Source organism: Capra hircus, chromosome 16 (assembly GCF_001704415.2).
Source record: "Capra hircus breed San Clemente chromosome 16, ASM170441v1, whole genome shotgun sequence".
Classification (NCBI taxonomy): domain Eukaryota; kingdom Metazoa; phylum Chordata; class Mammalia; order Artiodactyla; family Bovidae; genus Capra; species Capra hircus.
The window spans coordinates 59,628,750-59,646,950 of record NC_030823.1 but is presented as its reverse complement, the minus strand read 5'-3'; the positions used below and the strand labels follow the sequence as shown (position 1 = coordinate 59,646,950).

The 18,201-nt window shown below is 37.3% G+C and overlaps 1 protein-coding gene across 6 annotated transcripts in view; it reads left to right on the top strand.

Moving 5' to 3' along the window:
• LOC102187515 (torsin-1A-interacting protein 2) overlaps window positions 1-16,158 on the top strand; it is a 42,897-nt gene extending 26,739 nt beyond the window's left edge. For 4 of the 6 annotated variants that reach the window (XM_005690936.3, XM_005690933.3, XM_013970336.2 and 1 more), the window contains exons 2-5: window positions 5,264-5,442; window positions 7,451-7,960; window positions 12,231-12,335; window positions 13,160-14,607. In XM_005690936.3, the coding sequence (XP_005690993.1) occupies window positions 5,409-5,442; window positions 7,451-7,960; window positions 12,231-12,335; window positions 13,160-13,920 (1,410 nt within the window). In that variant the 5' untranslated portion in view covers window positions 5,264-5,408 and the 3' untranslated portion in view covers window positions 13,921-14,607. Of the gene's footprint in view, window positions 1-5,263; window positions 5,443-7,450; window positions 7,961-12,230; window positions 12,336-13,159; window positions 14,608-15,841 lie in introns of those variants that run through there. The other 2 variants (XM_013970337.2, XM_018060664.1) reach the window with 2 other exon arrangements.

The window sequence follows — 18,201 nt, the reverse complement described above, 5'->3', positions numbered from 1 at the left end:
TCCCTCTTCAGGGAAGTCCTGGGATATTGAAATTAAGGAAGGCATCCTTTAGCCTACTCCCTGTTATATTCTCCATAGACAATAAAACTGTATTATTTGAACCTGGTTTGAGCCCTCATGGAGACAATAAAAGGAAAACAGTAAGTTTTGCTGCAGATTTCAGGATCATAGGGAAGCAAAGATACCTACCAATGATAAGGCTACGTTTTATTTAAGAGGGAAAATGAATCATTATAACCTCTATAAATGGGGCACTGAAAACCATTATTTCACAATTGAACTTGTAAGGGATTCACTAAAAGCAAACATCTTCTGTGCTAAATGAAGCATGTAGGTCTTCATCAGTTTTTTTTTTTTTTCTTTCAAGATACCATCAAAGATGGGTGGTGGTGGTGGTGATAGTTGTTTTTGAGATGCTCATGGATGGTTTTTCCTGAAGCTGCAAAAAGTTTTAAACATGTCCATTTTCCATCAGAATGAGGTGCTACCTCAGTTCTGTTATGCAGTCCAGAGGTTTCTAATGCACACATTTCCTGGTATGGGTTAGACACAGTTCAAAAAATTGACCTGCCTCTGGAATCTGCCTCCAGGTCTCCCAGATACCCCACCATGTAATTTCTTCTGAAGATACATCAAGAACTTCTGTGATTATATCATTTCTTCCTTGTAGCCTTAAGGGAATACTGGTTCAGCCATGAACAGCAGTGTGTGTCAAAGGGTCTGAGGGAAATGGGCTATAGAAATGATGTATGCCTTGTGATAAGAAAGGCATATATTGAGCACTTGTAAGATTATAGATATATCTCTGGTGTTCCTTTGCAGATTGCATATTGACTGCAACCTAGTTTCCAAGTAATGTATGTGTGTGTGTTTTTTTAAGCATCCAGTTAGGTTTACATGAAATAAAGTTTATTGAGGATATCCTACATGCAATAAGATGCACAGATTTTAAGCCTGATGACAAATGTAACCACCACCTCAGTAAAAATATAGAGCACTTTCATTACCCCAAAAGGCTTTCTCATGCCCTTTTCCAGTCAGCAGTCCTTACCCTCAGAACCACTTCTCTCTTTTCCATCACTGTAGACCATTGTCCATTCTAGAACTTCGTATAAATGAGGTCGTTTGGCTTATAATCTTGTGTGTGGCTTTTTTCCCTCATCACATTTTTCAGATTCATCCATCTTATGTGTCAGTAGTTGGTTCATTTTTTTTCCATTTGTTTAATTATTTTTGAATCACTCTATAGTATTTACAGGCTTCCCAGGTGGCGCAGTGGTAAAGAATCCGCCTGCCAATACAGGAGACACACGAGACTCAGGTTTGATTCCTGGATTGAGAAGACCCCCTGAAGTAGGAAATGGCAACCTACTCCAGTATTCTTGCCTGGAAAATTCTTTGAACAGTGGAACCTGGTGGGCTACAGTCCATGGGGTTGCAAAGAGTTGGACATGACTGAGCATGCACACACACACACCCCACACACACATGTAGTATTTTATGCTTCTTAAATTGTATATAAAGGCTTTAATATTGTATATTTATGAATTTTTGATACATAACTTGTTAATTGCTGTATATAATATTACATTGAAAGAATATGCCACAATTTTAAAAATCTAGTTCCTTATTTATGGACATTTAAGATTTTCTCAATTTTTCCTCATTTTTTTAAACAATGCTGCCACAAACACCATGGGGCACTTTAGGAAAAGTTTCTCTAAGGTACATGTCTAAAAGGAGAATTGCTGATTTGTAGAATGTGTGTGTCAACTCGGTATTCCGTATTGCCCTCCCAAGTTGTAACAGGTGGCCTCATTGTCAATACAGATCAGCTGCTGCTAAGTCGCTTCAGTTGTGTCTGACTCTGTGTGACCCCATAGACGGCAGCCCACCAGGGTCCCCCGTCCCTGGGATTCTCCAAGCAAGAACACTGGAGTGGGTTGCCATTTCCTTATCCAATGCATGAAAGTAAAAAGTGAAAGTGAAGTCGCTCAGTTGTGTCCAACTGTTAGCGACCCCATGGACTGCAGCCTACCAGGCTCCTCCGACCATGGGATTTTCCAGGCAAGAGTACTGGAGTGGGTTGCCATTGCCTTCTCCGCAATACAGGTCTGGGTATCTCCAAATCCTCACCAACACTTGGTATTACATTTTTTTTTTTCCAATCTGATGGCTGTGAAATGGTATCTCATCATTAATTTTTGCATTTCCTTGCCTACATTTCTTAACCAGTTCATTAGACTTTTAAAGTCCTCTTTTTTATTTACCTGCTTGTTCATCTCTTTTGCCCACTTAAAACACAAAATAGCAGTATTTGTCTCTTAACTGATCTAGGGTAGTTTTTATGTATTCTAGATATTAATCCGTTGATGATTATATGTGTTGCTGATAGTTTTCTAGTCAGTGAATTGATCTTTTAACCTTGATTTTGATGATTTGTATATGATTTGATTTTTTAATGTCATCACCTTTGTTCCCCTCATGGTTTGTATGTCTTTTATATCTTGCTTAAGAAAACCTTGAGGTTATAATGGTATTCCCCACTTTCTTCTGAAAATTTCAAAGTTTTACACTTTACATTTAGGTATCTAATCTGCAATTGATTTTTGTGGAGGTAGAAATCTAGTGTTTTTTTTCCCATTTGAAAATCAGTTGTCCCCAAACTGTTTATTCACTAATCTATTCTTTCTCTTTGTCAGTTTCCTTTACTTAAGTATGTACATATTTCTTGGCTCTCCATTCTGTGTTATTAAGTTTGTCTGTTCTAACACCAGTGCCCTATTGTTTTTAGTATCTTGATATATCTGGTAAAGATTTCCCTCTTTCAGAATTCTTTTTTCTTCCTTCAGAATTATCTTGACTCTTAATTCTTCACTACTTTTCATGAATTTTAGGGTCAGCTCATTCCTTCCATAAGAAACATATAACAATAAAAAAAATTGTCTGAAGATTTTGTTTCAAATTGCAATGAATTTACAGATTATTTTGGAGGGAATTGTCGTTCAGTTCAGTTGCTCAGTTGTGTCTAGACGGACCTTTGTTGGTAAAGTAATGTCTCTGGTTTTTAACATGTTGTCTAGGTTTGTCATAGGTTTTCTTCCAAGGAGCAAGTGTCTTTTAATTTCATGGCTGCAATCACCATCTGCAGTGATTTTGGAGCCCAAAAAGATAAAGTCAGCCATTGTTTCTACTGTTTCCCCATCTATTTGCCATGAAGTGATGGGACCAGATTGAATGTAGAGTTTTAAGCCAATTTTTTCACTCTTCCTCTCTCACTTTCATCAAGAGGCTCTTTAGTTCCTCTTCACTTTCTGCCATACGGGTGGTGTCATTTGCATATCTGAGGTTATTGATATTTCTCCTGCCAATCTTGATTCCAGCTTGTGTTTCATCCAGTCCAGCATTTCTCATGATATACTCTGCATATAAGTTAAATAAGCAGGATAACAACATACAGCCTTGATGTACTCCTTTCCTGATTTGGAACCAGTCTGTTGTTCCATGTCCAGTTCTAACTGTTGCTTCTTGGCCTGCATACAGACTTCTCAGAAGGCAGGTCAGATGGTGTGGTGTTCCCATCTCTTTAAGAATTTTCCACAGTCTGTTGTGATCCACACAGTCAAAGGCTTTGGTGTAGTCAATAAAGCAAAAGTAGATATTTTTCTGGAACTCTCTTGCTTTTTCCATGATCCAGCAGATGTTGGCAATTTGATCTCTGGTTCTTCTGCCTTTTCTAAATCCAGCTTGAACATCTGGATGTTCACAGTTCATGTACTATTGAAGCCTGGCTTGGAGAATTTTGAGCATTACTTAGCTAGCATGTGAGATGAGTGCAATTACATTAAATGGCCTTGAATCTTACTGTCTGTACACACAGTATATTTCTCTACTTAGGTCCTTTTTATGTTCTTCAGTAAAGTTTTAATACTTTTCTCCCTGAAAGTTCTTTTTTTAAAAAATAGTTTTATTGAGGTATAATTTACGTACCATAAACTTCACCCCATTCCAAAGTCCTTGCACATGTGTTGTAGATTTATTACTAGGTACCTTTTAGTTTTTATTATGAGGTCCATACATGCGTGCTTAGTTGCTTAAGTCATGTCCAACTCTTTGCAACCCCATGGACTGTAGCCCACCAGACTCCTCTGTCACTGGATTTTCTATTTATTTTTAAAGTTTTGCCTCATCTGCTGTATTCACCTAACCTCTTGCCAACTGACTACCATTTCTTCAAGCATCTCGAAAAGTTTTTGCAAGGAAAACATTTCCACAACCAACAGAATGCAGCAAATGCTTTCCAAGAGTTTGTCAAATCATGAAGCATAGCTTTTCACGCTACAGGAATAAACAAACTTATTTCTCATTAGCAAAAATGTGTTGATTGTAATAGTTCCTATTTTGATTAATTAAGATGTATTCAAGCCTAGTTATAATGATTTAAAATTCAAAAACCCAAATCACAATTATGTTTGCACCAACTGAATATAAGATATGATTGAGTTTCTATTGCTTATAAGTTAACTCTGGTTTTGATTCCTTTTGTATACAGCTTTTAATAATTTATATACATTCTTCTTTGATCTATAGTCCATGGGGTTGCAAAGAGTCAGACATGACTGAGTGACTAACACAGCAACTTCTTTGAGCAGTGTATAGAAGGGCATTGTATAAAGAGATAACTATCTCCATCTTTTATAAAAGAATCCTGTAAGAAAACCACTCTTAGTGACGAAACTCCAAATGTGTATTTGCTCTTCCTGATACCAAGACAGCCGTCTTCATCTGTAGGTCACCCCTGTGCATGTTCCTTGTTAGTGATAAATGGAAGTTTCTGGTAGACAAACTGAGAAATTTATATGGGACAGAAATTGAAGACATAAGGGAAATCTGCAGTGATTGACTCAGCAGTGACTTAAATTTTTACTCTTGGAATTACTTTTTATTTCAGTTTCAAAGGTGTTTCCTTCAAGATTCTGGTCACTTATTCTTACTTTTTACATCCTTCCAGACACACTAGAATGTATTAGGTTATGTCAGCTATACAAGGGTTAATAATCTGAAGCTTTTTTTTTTTTCTATTTATCGTCTAGGATTTGGAATATGAGCCTCATGAAAGCCAGAAAACATTTTTTCTTCACTAGAAAAGTTTCAGAGAGGAAATAGTACTCAAACTAAACAGATTTAGTAAATAAAGCTGAACTAGGCATTTTTCCCATGTATGAATAAAAAAGTCTTTTTAATTCTTCTCGTTTTGTTTTAGTCACTGTATATATGCCTTCTTTCCTGGGTCCACGGGAAGCATGAGCCTGTTGGGACTTGGGACAAGAAGAAATCAAGACATCTTTACAAGGAAATCCAGATACTAACAGAAAGTGCCCCAAAGCCTGAAGAGATAGAACTCAAACATGACCGACAGAGGACTTAGGGATCCTCCAGAGGGTAAGAGTCGTTTGTACAGCATGAAGTTTGTGCTGTAGGAAACTAGGGCTGTGCTAAGAGAGAAAGTCTCTGTGATTAAAACTGAAGTTTGGAAGTAAAAAAGAAGTTAGTTGCTTGATTGATTATGATTCTTATTCTTTGATATTTACTGAATTTTACCATCATACCAGACCCTAATTATGAAGAAGATCAAGTTTTAGACACTCCTGTAGTATTGGGAAAATACATCTTAAAAAAAGATGGGCTGGGAGTGGGCGGGTAGTTAAAAAAAAAAAAAAAAGATGGTAGACAGATCTTTAGAGTTATATTTTTATTTTTTTTATTTTTTGGGCCTCGATCAGAAGGACTTGGGCCCCCTAGAGTTATATTTTTAAAAGTCAAGTTAGCTGTGATATGCTATATATTTAGAGCAGGATCTTTCAATTATAAGGAAAGATGAAATTTAAATTTTTCATCCTGCCTAAGTGTACATATAGGAAATATAGGCAAAATATTAAATAGGTTTTTTGGAAGAGAAGGGCATATTTAAATATTTTATTAAGGATACTTTTCAATATATGAAACTAGCACAGTATAATGAAGTCACATGTACTCAACATCTAACTTCAACTTTTACCTACATAATGCTACTCTTGTTACCTGCTTTGAAATATTTAAGTGCAAATCCAAGACATGATATAATTTTGTTAGTACTTTAGTTTACGTCTCTTAAAGCTACATTAAAAAAAAAGAACCAAAATAGCTCTGTCACACATAAAAATAAATTGTTATTCCACACTATTCTTCATATATACAGCCAGTATTCACATTTTCCAATTGTCTCATAAACTCTCTTTCTTCACAGTTGGGTTTCTAATTTTTTTCTTTACATTTGGGTCACAGATTGCATTTCATTGATATATCTTTTCGGTTGCCTTTTTTTTTTTTAACTTTATTATGGAAAATTCAAACATATATAAAGTAGAGAGATGAAAGGAATTCCATGACCCAGCTTCATCTGCTGTCAACATATGGCTAACGCTGTTTCATTTATACTCTCTTACTTCTCCTTTCACCCGTATCATTGTATTGAAGCAAAATCTAGATATATTATTTTAGCCAAAATACTTGAACACTTACCTCTAAATGGTAAATTAAAACATTACCCCCATTCCTTTATCATATCTAGAAGATGAACCAATAATTCCTTAGTCTCATTAAATAGCTGGTATTCAGATTTTCCTGATTATCTCATTAATGCTTCTTTAAAAGTTGGTTTGTGGGACACTGGATCTATAATGTGGTCCACGCATTGTTGATGTGTCTCAAGTATCTCAATCAATAGGTCACCCCTCCTTTTTTTAATCTTTTCTTGCCATTTATTTTTATTTCTTGCTGTTACTAAAGAAACAGAGTCTTTTGTCTCTTAGAATTTCAATCATTTTGAGTTTTTCTGATTACATTCCTGAGGCATAATTTAATGTAATCCTCTATTCCTGTGTTTCTTGGAAACTGGTAATTAGCTCTAGAAGCTTGATCAGATTCTGCTTCAGTTTGGCAAGAATACCTCATAGGTAGTATAGTGTACTTCCTGTTGCATTGAATTCAGGAAGTTAGAAATGTCTGATTTTCCTTCTTTTTGCAGTATTAAGATTCATCAGTGGGTTCAGGAGTTGGCAGCCAGGTTCATTCATTATAAAATTCCTCGTCAGTCTTTCGAATAATGGTTTCAGTTGCTATTGATGACTATTGCCTAGATCTGTTGTTTCATTAGGGAAGAGGATGTATTTAATATTACCAAAAGTTGGCTTGCCGTTCAAAATAGTTTTCAATTAATATTATTTGTTAGATTAGCATGATAATAAATTTGGGTAATCAGTCACCTTTAGTGAAAGTCAAGAGAAGTAATGTTTAGGAAGAGTGCCTCTTCAGCCATAAAAATCTATATAAATATTTTTATTAATCAGGGACCTTGTTGAAATAAAAAATATAGGGAAATTTTTAAAATTATAAATTTTTGTCTCAATAGACCCTCAAAAGGATTTGGAAAATGATCCATCACTAAATACTCAGGAGACTACAGTCACTACAAGTACCACTGAAGAAGCTCAGACCCCAGACCCTGCCCCTGGGCTTAACAAAGACCACCAAGAGGTAGAAACAGTTGGCCCAGGAAGTACAGATACAGATGCTCAATCAGAAAATCCAGACGAAACAGATTATGGGAAATATGCAAAGGTTACAGAAGGTGAGAACAGCCAGAGTTTTCAGGGTGGAGAACAAGGCCATCAGCTCCCTTCAGAGAGTGTGAGTGAAGACCCTGTGGATCCAGAACCCAAGTGTTCTCCAAGTGACAAGGTAGGAAGAACAGACGTACACATAGTGGGCAGCTCTGCAGCCTTCCCTGAGCACGTCAGTGATGGAGCCGGAGCATCTCAGGAGCCACCAGTCGTTGACCCTCAGGATGCCCAGAGCCCTGGCCATTCCAGTGCAGGGCTGGAGAGCCAGCACACACTGAGGAAGCGACTGCTGGCACCAGGTGAGAGAAGCCCTAAGCCTGTCCTGTTGTGTACTGTTCTGTGCTGGGAACACAGCATAGGTGAGGCCCTCCTTTTCAGAGAGCTTCTCTTTACTTCATAGGATTAAGGCCTTTGCATCTTGCCCAAGGTCACAAAGAGATATGACTATATTGAGATTAAATGAGGTTTCTCATCTCCTAAGACTTCGCTGGTGGCTCAGAAGGTAAAGGCTCTACCTGCAATGTGAGAGACCCAGGTTCGATCCCTGGGTTGGGAAGATCCCCTGGAGAAGGGCATGGCAACCCACTCCAGTATTCTTGCCTGGAGAATCTCATGGACAGAGGAGCCTAGCAGGCTATAGTCCATGGGGTTGCAGAGTCAGACACGACTGAGCAACTAAGGCTCTCGCTTTCAAGCTAGCTCATTCTGCTCACTACATAAGATGCTTCCCACTTATACATAAGCTGCATTTTTTTTAACAGTTTCCATTTATTTACTGTATCTATGATTTTTTAAATTTTTTACAGGTATGACTTAAAAAATTTACCTCTGGCCTTTTATTTCTTATAAGCATATTTTTGCTTTCACTTTTTAAAATCTTTTACTTTGGGGGAAACTAAATGCTACATGAATCAAGAGATAGGTATATTTAAAAACCAGCATGTGGTATAGTACCCTTGAAGTGAAGTGTTAGTCACTACAGTCTGTGTCTGATTCTTTGTGACCCCATGGACTGTAACCCACTAGGCTTCTTTGTCCATGGGATTCTCCAGGCAAGAATACTGGAGTGGGTAGCCATTCCCTCCTCTAGGAGTTCTTCCCAACCCAGGGATTGAACCTGGGTCTCCTGCATTGCAGGAAAATTCTTTACCATCTGAGCCAGTACCCTTAACTCAGGCATATTTCAGTTTTATAGGACTTTGAGCAAATTAGTTATTTCTCTATACCTGATTGTCTCCACTTGTATATTAAGGAGAACAGCATGCTGTCTTTCCTCACGAAGAATAGTTGCAGTGTGCTAAGTCTTTAACTGGAACTCAGGAGATACGGATTCTAGTTGCAGCCCTACCACTTCCTAACTTGGGTGACTTTAAGCAAATCTCCCGACTTGCTGGTACTTCAGTTTCCTATTTGTAGAAATGAAGAAGTTGAACAAGATGATATCCAGTTGGTTTCTTCCAGCTTTTACCTTCTGTGATATTATGGAGTTGGATTGTGTGGATTTGTGTTTTATAAGTACTCTGAAAGCTCAGCCTGAAATGCCTATTTGCCAGAGCAAAGGAATATAAAATGTAAGACATTGTTTTTGTTGGACTTGACTGAGGGCTAGAATTCCATGTTTCAGTGTAAGTCAATGACTGATCTCAAATATGCATTTTATTAGTTTATTATTAACTTGAGTGAAGACAAGGGCTATGTCTCACTCATTGTGTTTCTGTGGCTCTTGGCACAGAGAAGTGACTTTATGAATATTTGTTAAATGAGCAAATGATAGGATTTGTATATGGACCAATATGTGCCATCAGAATTTCAGTGATATGCAGGTTCGCTGAGTAGGGGAAGAAAACATTGGTTTAAAAATGCAGTTTAATGTGTGAGAAGCAGCTTAATATAATGATAAAGGACAGAAATGGTATGGACCTACTGAAGCAGAAGATATTAAGAAGAGGTGGCAAGAATACACAGAAGAACTGTACAAAAAATATCTTCACGACCCGGATAATCACGATGGTGGGATCACTCACCTAGAGCCAGACATCCTGGAATGCGAAGTCAAGTGGGCCTTAGAAACCATCACTACAAACAAAGCTAGTAGAGGTGATGGAATTCCAGTTGAGCTATTTCAAATCCTGAAAGATGATGCTGTGAAAGTGCTGCACTCAATATGCCAGCAAATTTGGAAAACTCAGCAGTGGCCACAGGACTGGAAAAGGTCAGTTTTCATTCCAATCCCAAAGAAAGGCAATGCCAAGGAAAGCTCAAATTACTGCACAATTGCACTCATCTCACATGCTAGTAAAGTAATGCTCAAAATTCTCCAAGCCAGGCTTCAGCAATACGTGAACCACAAACTTCCTGAAGTTCAAGCTGGTTTTAGAAAAGGCAGAGGAGCCAGAGATCAAATTGCCAACATCCACTGGATCATTGAAAAAGCAAGAGAGTTCCAGAAAAACATCTCTTTCTGCTTTATTGACTATGCCAAAGCCTTTGACTATGTGGATCACAATAAACTGGAAAATTCTGAAAGAGATAGGAATACCAGACCACCTGACCTGCCTCTTGAGAAATCTGGATGCAGGTCAGGAAGCAACAGTTAGAACTGGACATGGAACAACAGACTGGTTCCAAATAGGAAAAGGAGTACGGCAAGGCTGTATATTGTCACCCTGCTTATTTAACTTCTATGCAGAGTACATCATGAGAAACGCTGGACTGGAAGAAACACAAGCTGGAATCAAGATTGCCGGGAGAAATATCAATAACCTCAGATATGCAGATGACACCACCCTTATGGCAGAAAGTGAAGAGGAAATAAAGAGCCTCTTGATGAAAGTGAAAGAGGAGAGTGAAAAAGTTGGCTTAAGGCTCAACATTCAGAAAACTAAGATCATGTCATCTGGTCCCATCACTTCATGGCAAATAGATGGGGAAACAGGGGAAACAGTGTCAGACTTTATGTTTTTGGGCTCCAAAATCACTGGATGGTGACTGCAGCCATGAAATTAAAAGACGCTTACTCCTTGGAAGAAAAGTTATGACCAACCTAGATAGCATATTGAAAAGCAGAGACATTGCTTTGCTGACTAAGGTCCGTCTAATCAAGGCTATGGTTTTTCCAGTGGTCATGTATGGATAAGAGAGTTGGACTGTGAAGAAAGCGGAGCGCCAAAGAATTGATGCTTTTGAACTGTGGTGTTGGAGAAGACTCTTGAGAGTCCCTTGCACTGCAAGCAGATCAAACCAGTCCATTCTAAAGGAAATCAGCCCTGGGATTTCTTTGGAAGGAATGATGCTAAAGCTGAAACTCCAGTACTTTGGCCACCTCATGCGAAGAGTTGACTCATTGGAAAAGACTCTGATGCTGGGAGGGATTGGGGGCAGGAGGAGAAGGGGCCGACAGAGGATGAGATGGCTGGATGGCATCACTGACTCAATGTACGTGCGTCTGAGTGAACTCTGGGAGTTGGTGATGGACAGGGAGGCCTGTCGTGTTGGAATTCATGGGGTTGCAAAGAGTCAGACATGACTGAGCGACTGAACTGAACTGACTGAGGAGATAAGAAACTTCTTTCTAATCTCAGTTTGGTCTTGGGCAAAGCCCTTGACACCTCTGGACCTTTTGTCACAGTAGGTAAGGTAGGAGGCTAGAGTAGGTGATCACTATAGATCCTTTCAGTCCTTAAATTCTGTGACATGATATTTTAAAAACCCATATTTTGGTGTCATCTAAGTAAATGAACTATTCTTTATAGGTAAAGATGACTCTACTTCTTTATGTTAATAGATTATGCTATTTGAGTTATTTCTCTAGTAAGGATTATGGGCAGTACTCAGCTGTCATTGTTAAATGAGGTACCTGGCTGGGGTCAGGCACACATTTTGACTCTAGAGGGACTTAGCTCAGAGTCTACAAAATACTGCCACCTTTTCACCAACACATTTTAAGATTGATATCACACCCCATACGTGCATTTTTATATAGTTCATAAATTTTCTTAACCTTGTCATCCTTGTCTCATATACCTCACTCCTTAAGTTTCAGGCTTGCTTTTTTGTAGGCTATTTTGCAAAGTAAGCTATTAGTGTATAGTAATCCCTTCTGTCTTTAAACTTAGTGTCTATTATTTGCATATTTGGGAGTTGAGGATCCTTCTGAAATATAAATACTGAAATTAGAGCATCATTGCCCCATGATGTTGAGTCTTGTGTATAGCTAACATTTCTTAAATTCCTTCTTAGGGTTCTGTACATTTTGTCAAATCACATTTTAGATAGGTTTGGCTGCAGTCTTGTTTCTTTGTCCTTGATATAAGGGCTAGTGAAGAATTGTGGATGTAACAACAGTAACCTTAAGTGATTTCACAGCATTTTCTTTTATTCTTCTAAGTAGAAAGAAGTAGAACAGTGAGCTTTAAGTAAAAGACAGGAAAAGTAATTAGCTTTGTACAAAACAAGCTTTTATGAGGTAGGGCATCCTCAGTCAGATTCTTTGCTTTGATAAGAAGTATGAAGGAACACACACTCACATTAGTGTACTGTCTAATAATAATGTTTTGTTTTGTTTTCCAGAGGCTGAGAGACATCAACAAGAAACACAAGAACTGGAAGAAAACAAAGAGAAGAATGCACAGGATACCGTAAGAAGGACTGATAAAAAGGATTTTTTGAGCTATGGTGAGAACAGAAGTGGTCTTACTGCAGTAATTCACATTCAGAAATCTGTAGAGAAATACCCAGAAAACTAGCAGATTTAACAGCTTTAGTATTGTTTTAATATATTTTTTTTAATGTTTGATAGTAATATGAGAACAGAGCAATTGAGTTTTAGGGATTTCTCCTTTAGATGTGTTAGCCAATATTTTGCCATCCTTAACAAAATGGGAATCCCCGAAGGGGATTCAAAGGGGATTTATGAAGGTCTTTTCATAAACAAGAAACTAAAACATTTTTTTGATCGAAGTAAACCTGATTTACAATGTAGTGCTAATTTCAGGTGGGCAATAAAGTGATTAGTTATATATATATATATTTTTTCAGATTATTTTCCATTATAGTCTATTAAAAGATGTTCAATATAGCTTCCTATTAAAGCTGCCTTTTCAGTGAGAAAGAAAGTATTAACTTTTGAAGTGGTATTTTTACATTTTGACCATTTAGGAAAAAATGGCCTGTAGGTAGTAGATACTTCTGAGAAGGTATTAATAGAAGAATAAGCTGATAGTTCATTTCCAAATCACATCATTAGATATAGCAAAATATATATAAATTAGATTTTACCTTTTAACAAAGATATTGTATCTTTAAATAATTTAAGAAATTAAAAAGTATTTCCGGTAGATTTCAACAGCTAAAAATTATAAGGATTTAGGCAAAAGAAACACACCACAGTCAGTAAAATCTGATAGTGTATCTGTATCTGCCTCTTTTTAGTTTGCCACAGGCTTTATTTCTGACTCATTCTCTCTAATTTTGTCTTTTATTTTCTCTTTCTCTGACAGGCTCCATCTTTCTTGGCTTCCTGGTTCTTACCATAGTTTTGCTCAGTTCTGTTAATAGCTACTATTCGTCTCCAGCACAGCAAGTCCCCAAAAATCCAGCTTTGGAGGCTTTCTTGGTTCATTTTAGCCAACTGAAGGATAAATTTCCAGGCCAGAGTTCCTTTCTATGGCAGAGAGGACGAAAATTTCTCCAGAAGCACCTCAACGCTTCACACCCCAGTGAGCCAGCCACCATCATATTCACAGCAGCCCGAGAGGGAAGAGAGACCCTGAAGTGCCTCAGCCACCATGTCGCGGATGCCTACACATCTGCCCAGAAGGTCTCTGCCATTCATATTGATGGAGCTGGGAAAACCCTGCAGGACAGTGATAAGGTCAAGCATTCAGTTGACAAGGAGCTTAGCTCTGGATTTGAAAAGGGCCAGAAGGCAGCTGTGGTCCATCGCTTTGAATCCCTTCCTGCAGGCTCCACCTTGATTTTCTACAAGTATTGTGACCATGAGAATGCTGTCTTTAAAGATGTGGCCCTGGTCCTGACCGTCCTACTGGAGGAGGAAACGTTAGAAGCAAGCGTCAGCCCAAGGGAGACTGAAGAGAAAGTGCGGGATTTACTCTGGGCGAGGTTTACCAACTCTAACACTCCCAGCTCCTTCAACCACATGGATTCAGACAAACTGAGTGGGCTGTGGAGCCGTATTTCCCACCTGGTGCTGCCCGTCCAGCCAGTGAGGAGCATAGAAGAACGGGGCTGCTTTGTATAAGCTAAGCACAGAGGTGGTTTTGGTCGGCATGGGGTTATTAAAGTTAGTTGAAAAGCCTTTTTATGTGGAAGGAGGTTGATGAATGTGAGGAAATGCCTGGAAAGCACAAACAAGCTTATTTTAGAAAAGAAATTTTCATTTTTTACCTTCTGTAAAATCTTTCTAATCTAAGCTTGGCAAAGCTAAAAGTTGACCTGACTTTCTTTCCTTGCCTTTCAAGTGAATCAGGTATATACAACTGAGGAATTTTTTCCAATCCAAAAACAGAGCAACAGAATGATTAAATGGGAAGATAATCTTCTCACAGTAACTACAGAGTGATTTTTGTTTTCTTGAGACTCTAAGGACCTTTTGGATAGTATTTGGACTCAGATTAAAGTAATTACAGTTATAAAGCAGTTAAAATTTCTAAAAATTTTCTATTACATGTTAAATATTTTAAAAATTCATTTTAATAACTTAGTTGCAGGACTACATTTTATGCTTTTTTGCACTTTTGAATAGTATGAAAAAAGAAGAATTCAAATACTTATTTACCTAAATACTATATGTAAGGCAGTATGTTTCTCTTCCATTAATGAGCTCTAAGGGAAAAGCAGCCTATGCTCAAGAAATGTTCTTAAAAATTGGAAACGATGGGGGAACTGTTTGTAATCATTGCAAATGAATAAATTGCAACTGGCTGTATCTTTGCTTCAATTTTCTGATATAGAGCAGTGATTTCCAAGCTGTCTCCTGGCCCCTCTCCCGTTTGTATCAAAGAAGTTCTGCTTTTGCCCATTTTACGTATTGGGATCCTACATGAGATTTAATTGGAATAAAGAGTTCTGCTGATAAGTTTGAAAATCACTGATTAAGGGAAAAGACAGCTTGGAAGATAGGAAATGGGTAGGAAGAAATGAATTAAAACTCATGAGTAGGTAGAAGATGAAATACAAGTTTATCATAGAGACATGCTATTTATGAAGAATATAAAGACCTACGGATGAGTAGCAGAATGTATAAACTTGTATTTACTAGCATGTTTCTATGCGTTTGTTAATTTCTGTTACTCAGCATTTCTGTCTCTCCTGATGAAATTCTGTAATTGTCTAAGATGAGGTTGAATGCTTTATGCAGAACTGATTTTAATAACCAGTTGAATAGTAGGTTTTTATATGGGTACATTGGCATAACTTTACCATACTGTTTACTTGTTGTACAGTGATGGAACATTATATGATGCAGCTCATTTCTTGACCTTCTAGTTAGAAGTACCAGTAGGTTAACAATTAGAAAAATGCAGGAGATATTATACTTAGTGAGATAAAGTAGAAATGGTAGGTAGATTCTAAGAGGTTTTAACAGCTAGTATTGTTGGATCATGTTCTGTGATTGTAAGAAAGCTCTAGAACAGTGTTTACGGAGACAGTGATTATTGATTTGCATTTCAACCCCTAAAGCAGAAACTTTAAAATGATCTTGATCTAGTGAAGGATCTAACCCATTACCTGGCATACCTAGGAACTATCACCATGAACCTAGACTATTTCAGCTAGGTTTTGACCTCTAAAGTCAAGTGTCTAAAGGATAGAAGGGTTTTCAAAAACAGTAAGAAGATATAGGGCTCTTTATTGATGCCTATAGAGAGATAATAAAGATATGGGAGGAAGAATCTATTTGGAAGTGTTTGTCACAGGAAAAACGTATAAATCTGTTCCAACCAAGACCTGACACTGTGCTCAATTGAGTGTAGGGCCACATACCTAAAGGAACTGTTTTCACTGGGGCCTTTGTGAAGGACTCTTCTGCTAGATTTGAGGTGAGACCTTCCTGAACAAATAGTTAAAACATAGTGTATATAAGATCAATATCAATACAGTATACATAATCAGTAGAAATGGAAAGAAAATAATATTCAGTTTTTTTCCAATATTTCTAGATCTCAGATGCTAGCATTACATCACACAAAACCTGTGGTGCCTTGTAGAACTGCTGCCGGCTGACCTGGGCTACCTCGGATCTATGAAGAACCAGTGTGGAATATGCACATGTCGTTGGTGACTCAGACCACAGACAAGGCTTGCTTCTTCCTTCAGCTCAATATGGTGTTTCCTCATTTCCTTAGAAAACCATTTCCAAATGTCACTTTTTTTTTTTTTAAACTCTGGTCTTCATTAAAAACAGCTCCTTCTGGTAGCTCAGCTGGTAAGAATCCACCTGCAATGTGGGAGACCTGGGTTTGATCCCTGGGTTGGGAAGATCTGGAGAAGGGAATGGCTACCCACTCCAGTATTCTGGCCTGGAGAATTCGATGGATTGTATAGTCCATGGGGTCGCAAAGAGTCAGACATGACAGAGTGACTTTCATTCACTCACTCACTTCGTTAAAACAGTCTCCTTCAATGTGGAAGTGCAGTCAGCTGAAACTGTCGTCAGTTTTCTGTCCACTATTTCAAAAATCATTTTTAAAAGAAGCAGTATGTTAGCTCTGGGTCTTCTCATGAATAAAATGATTTATTCTTAAAGCATAAAACTTCATATTTTTTAAATGTACAAATAAAATCTATTATATAATGTACTCAAGTTAATTTCTGTTCAGGTTTTTTTTTTTTACATTATTCAAGTTTCCAAATTTCCTTTTATGTTCATCTTTCATTACTGTAATAGATAGTTTGTCTGACTTAGAACAATGACTTGTGGGCATATGATAACCATGCATGATACCCAAGCATCACCGTTTAATTATTATCACAGAACTATTCTCATTATGTTATACATTAATGTAAGTCACTTCTTTGAGTGATACCAGAGTTCTGGAAGCAACTGGTAGAACTATAGACCATCTCTAGACTTAAGTGTCTTTCCCCATGGGATAAATTTTGAGTTTTCCAGTTCCCAAGGGTTAGCAGTGAAGTTCTAGGGGATTCATAAAACCAAAGGTAGCAATGCTGTTGTTTCTATTTCTAATTTTTAAATCAATTAAGTAATTTATATTTCATCTGAAACCTGCCAAGCTTATGTGGTGAGTAAGGTACAGCAGGCCTGTGACCCACCATCCTCCAGGTAAAGACCCAGGTAAACAGTGTTAGCTGCTGAGGTGGTTTTGTCCCTTTCACAGTTTTTAATTGTTTGATTTATATAAGAAGCATAAAGAGCACTGATGTTAAAAATACAACAAATTCAGCATGTGAAAGTGGTAATTCAGCAAGGTGGTCTTCACTGGGACTGTGTTTGCATACATCTGACCAGTTTTTATGCAGCATAATCAGGTGTCTAGTACTTTAAAACCTAAGCAGAAGATATAATCATTATATCTGATTATCATTTAATGGGAATAAAGCTTATATCAATATACAGTTTACTGATCGAGAAGGACTTTCAAACAGGAACCTGACACCTTATTTTTATCATCTGGAAATAAAAAATAATTATAAAAGTAAGACATCTTTATAAAGCCTTCAATATATCATTTTATAAAAGCAGTTTTTTATCTATTTGTCATGTTGAATATGTAGGTAAATACTAATCTTCATTTTAATATTTTGTCAATCTGAACATAATATATTTCACTTTGAAATTTATTTATTGAAAAGTCATAGTGGTTCTGTTTTCTGTTTGTGTTTTTCCAAAATTAAAATACCTTGGACACTATATCACTTGCTTAATGAGACTGTTGATATTTGTCTTTATATGTGTATTATGATTATTATTAATGATTACAAATACTATAATCCATAGAACTATGATGAAATGATTATTTTAAAATATGTCTAAGGGTTCTATCAGTTGATGAAATACTGAGGCTTGTGAGTCACATGGGAAATCTTGTTTTGAATAATACATTTACAAAGAAGGTATTACCAATTCTAGAGAGAACGAACTAAAAATATCTGTGTAAAACAGTTTTTCCAGATGACTTTAAAATATCCCTTATTCCTATTATGTTAAGTTTTAGGCCTTAGGCTGTAAAGTAGCTGATGATGTGCGGCCTAAATTTGCCTCATTCAGAGACTGGGCTATTGAAACTGATTTCCAAAATACTCCCCTATCAGATCTGTATATGGCAATGCTCCTCGACTGGTTTTAAAAATTTGCTAACTAGTTAAGAGCACTAGCCTTGTCTAAACGGCCTGAGAACACAACCGGTATCCCCTAATCTGTAAATAATTGGTAAAGATACAAATGATTTAGTCTTCAGTGCCTTTCCTTCCAGGGTTCCATGCTCTGTTTACTTCAGTTTGTTTTGATGGCTTTAAAAATCCATAGATTGGTTCCTATACTGAGAAATGATCTCCCACT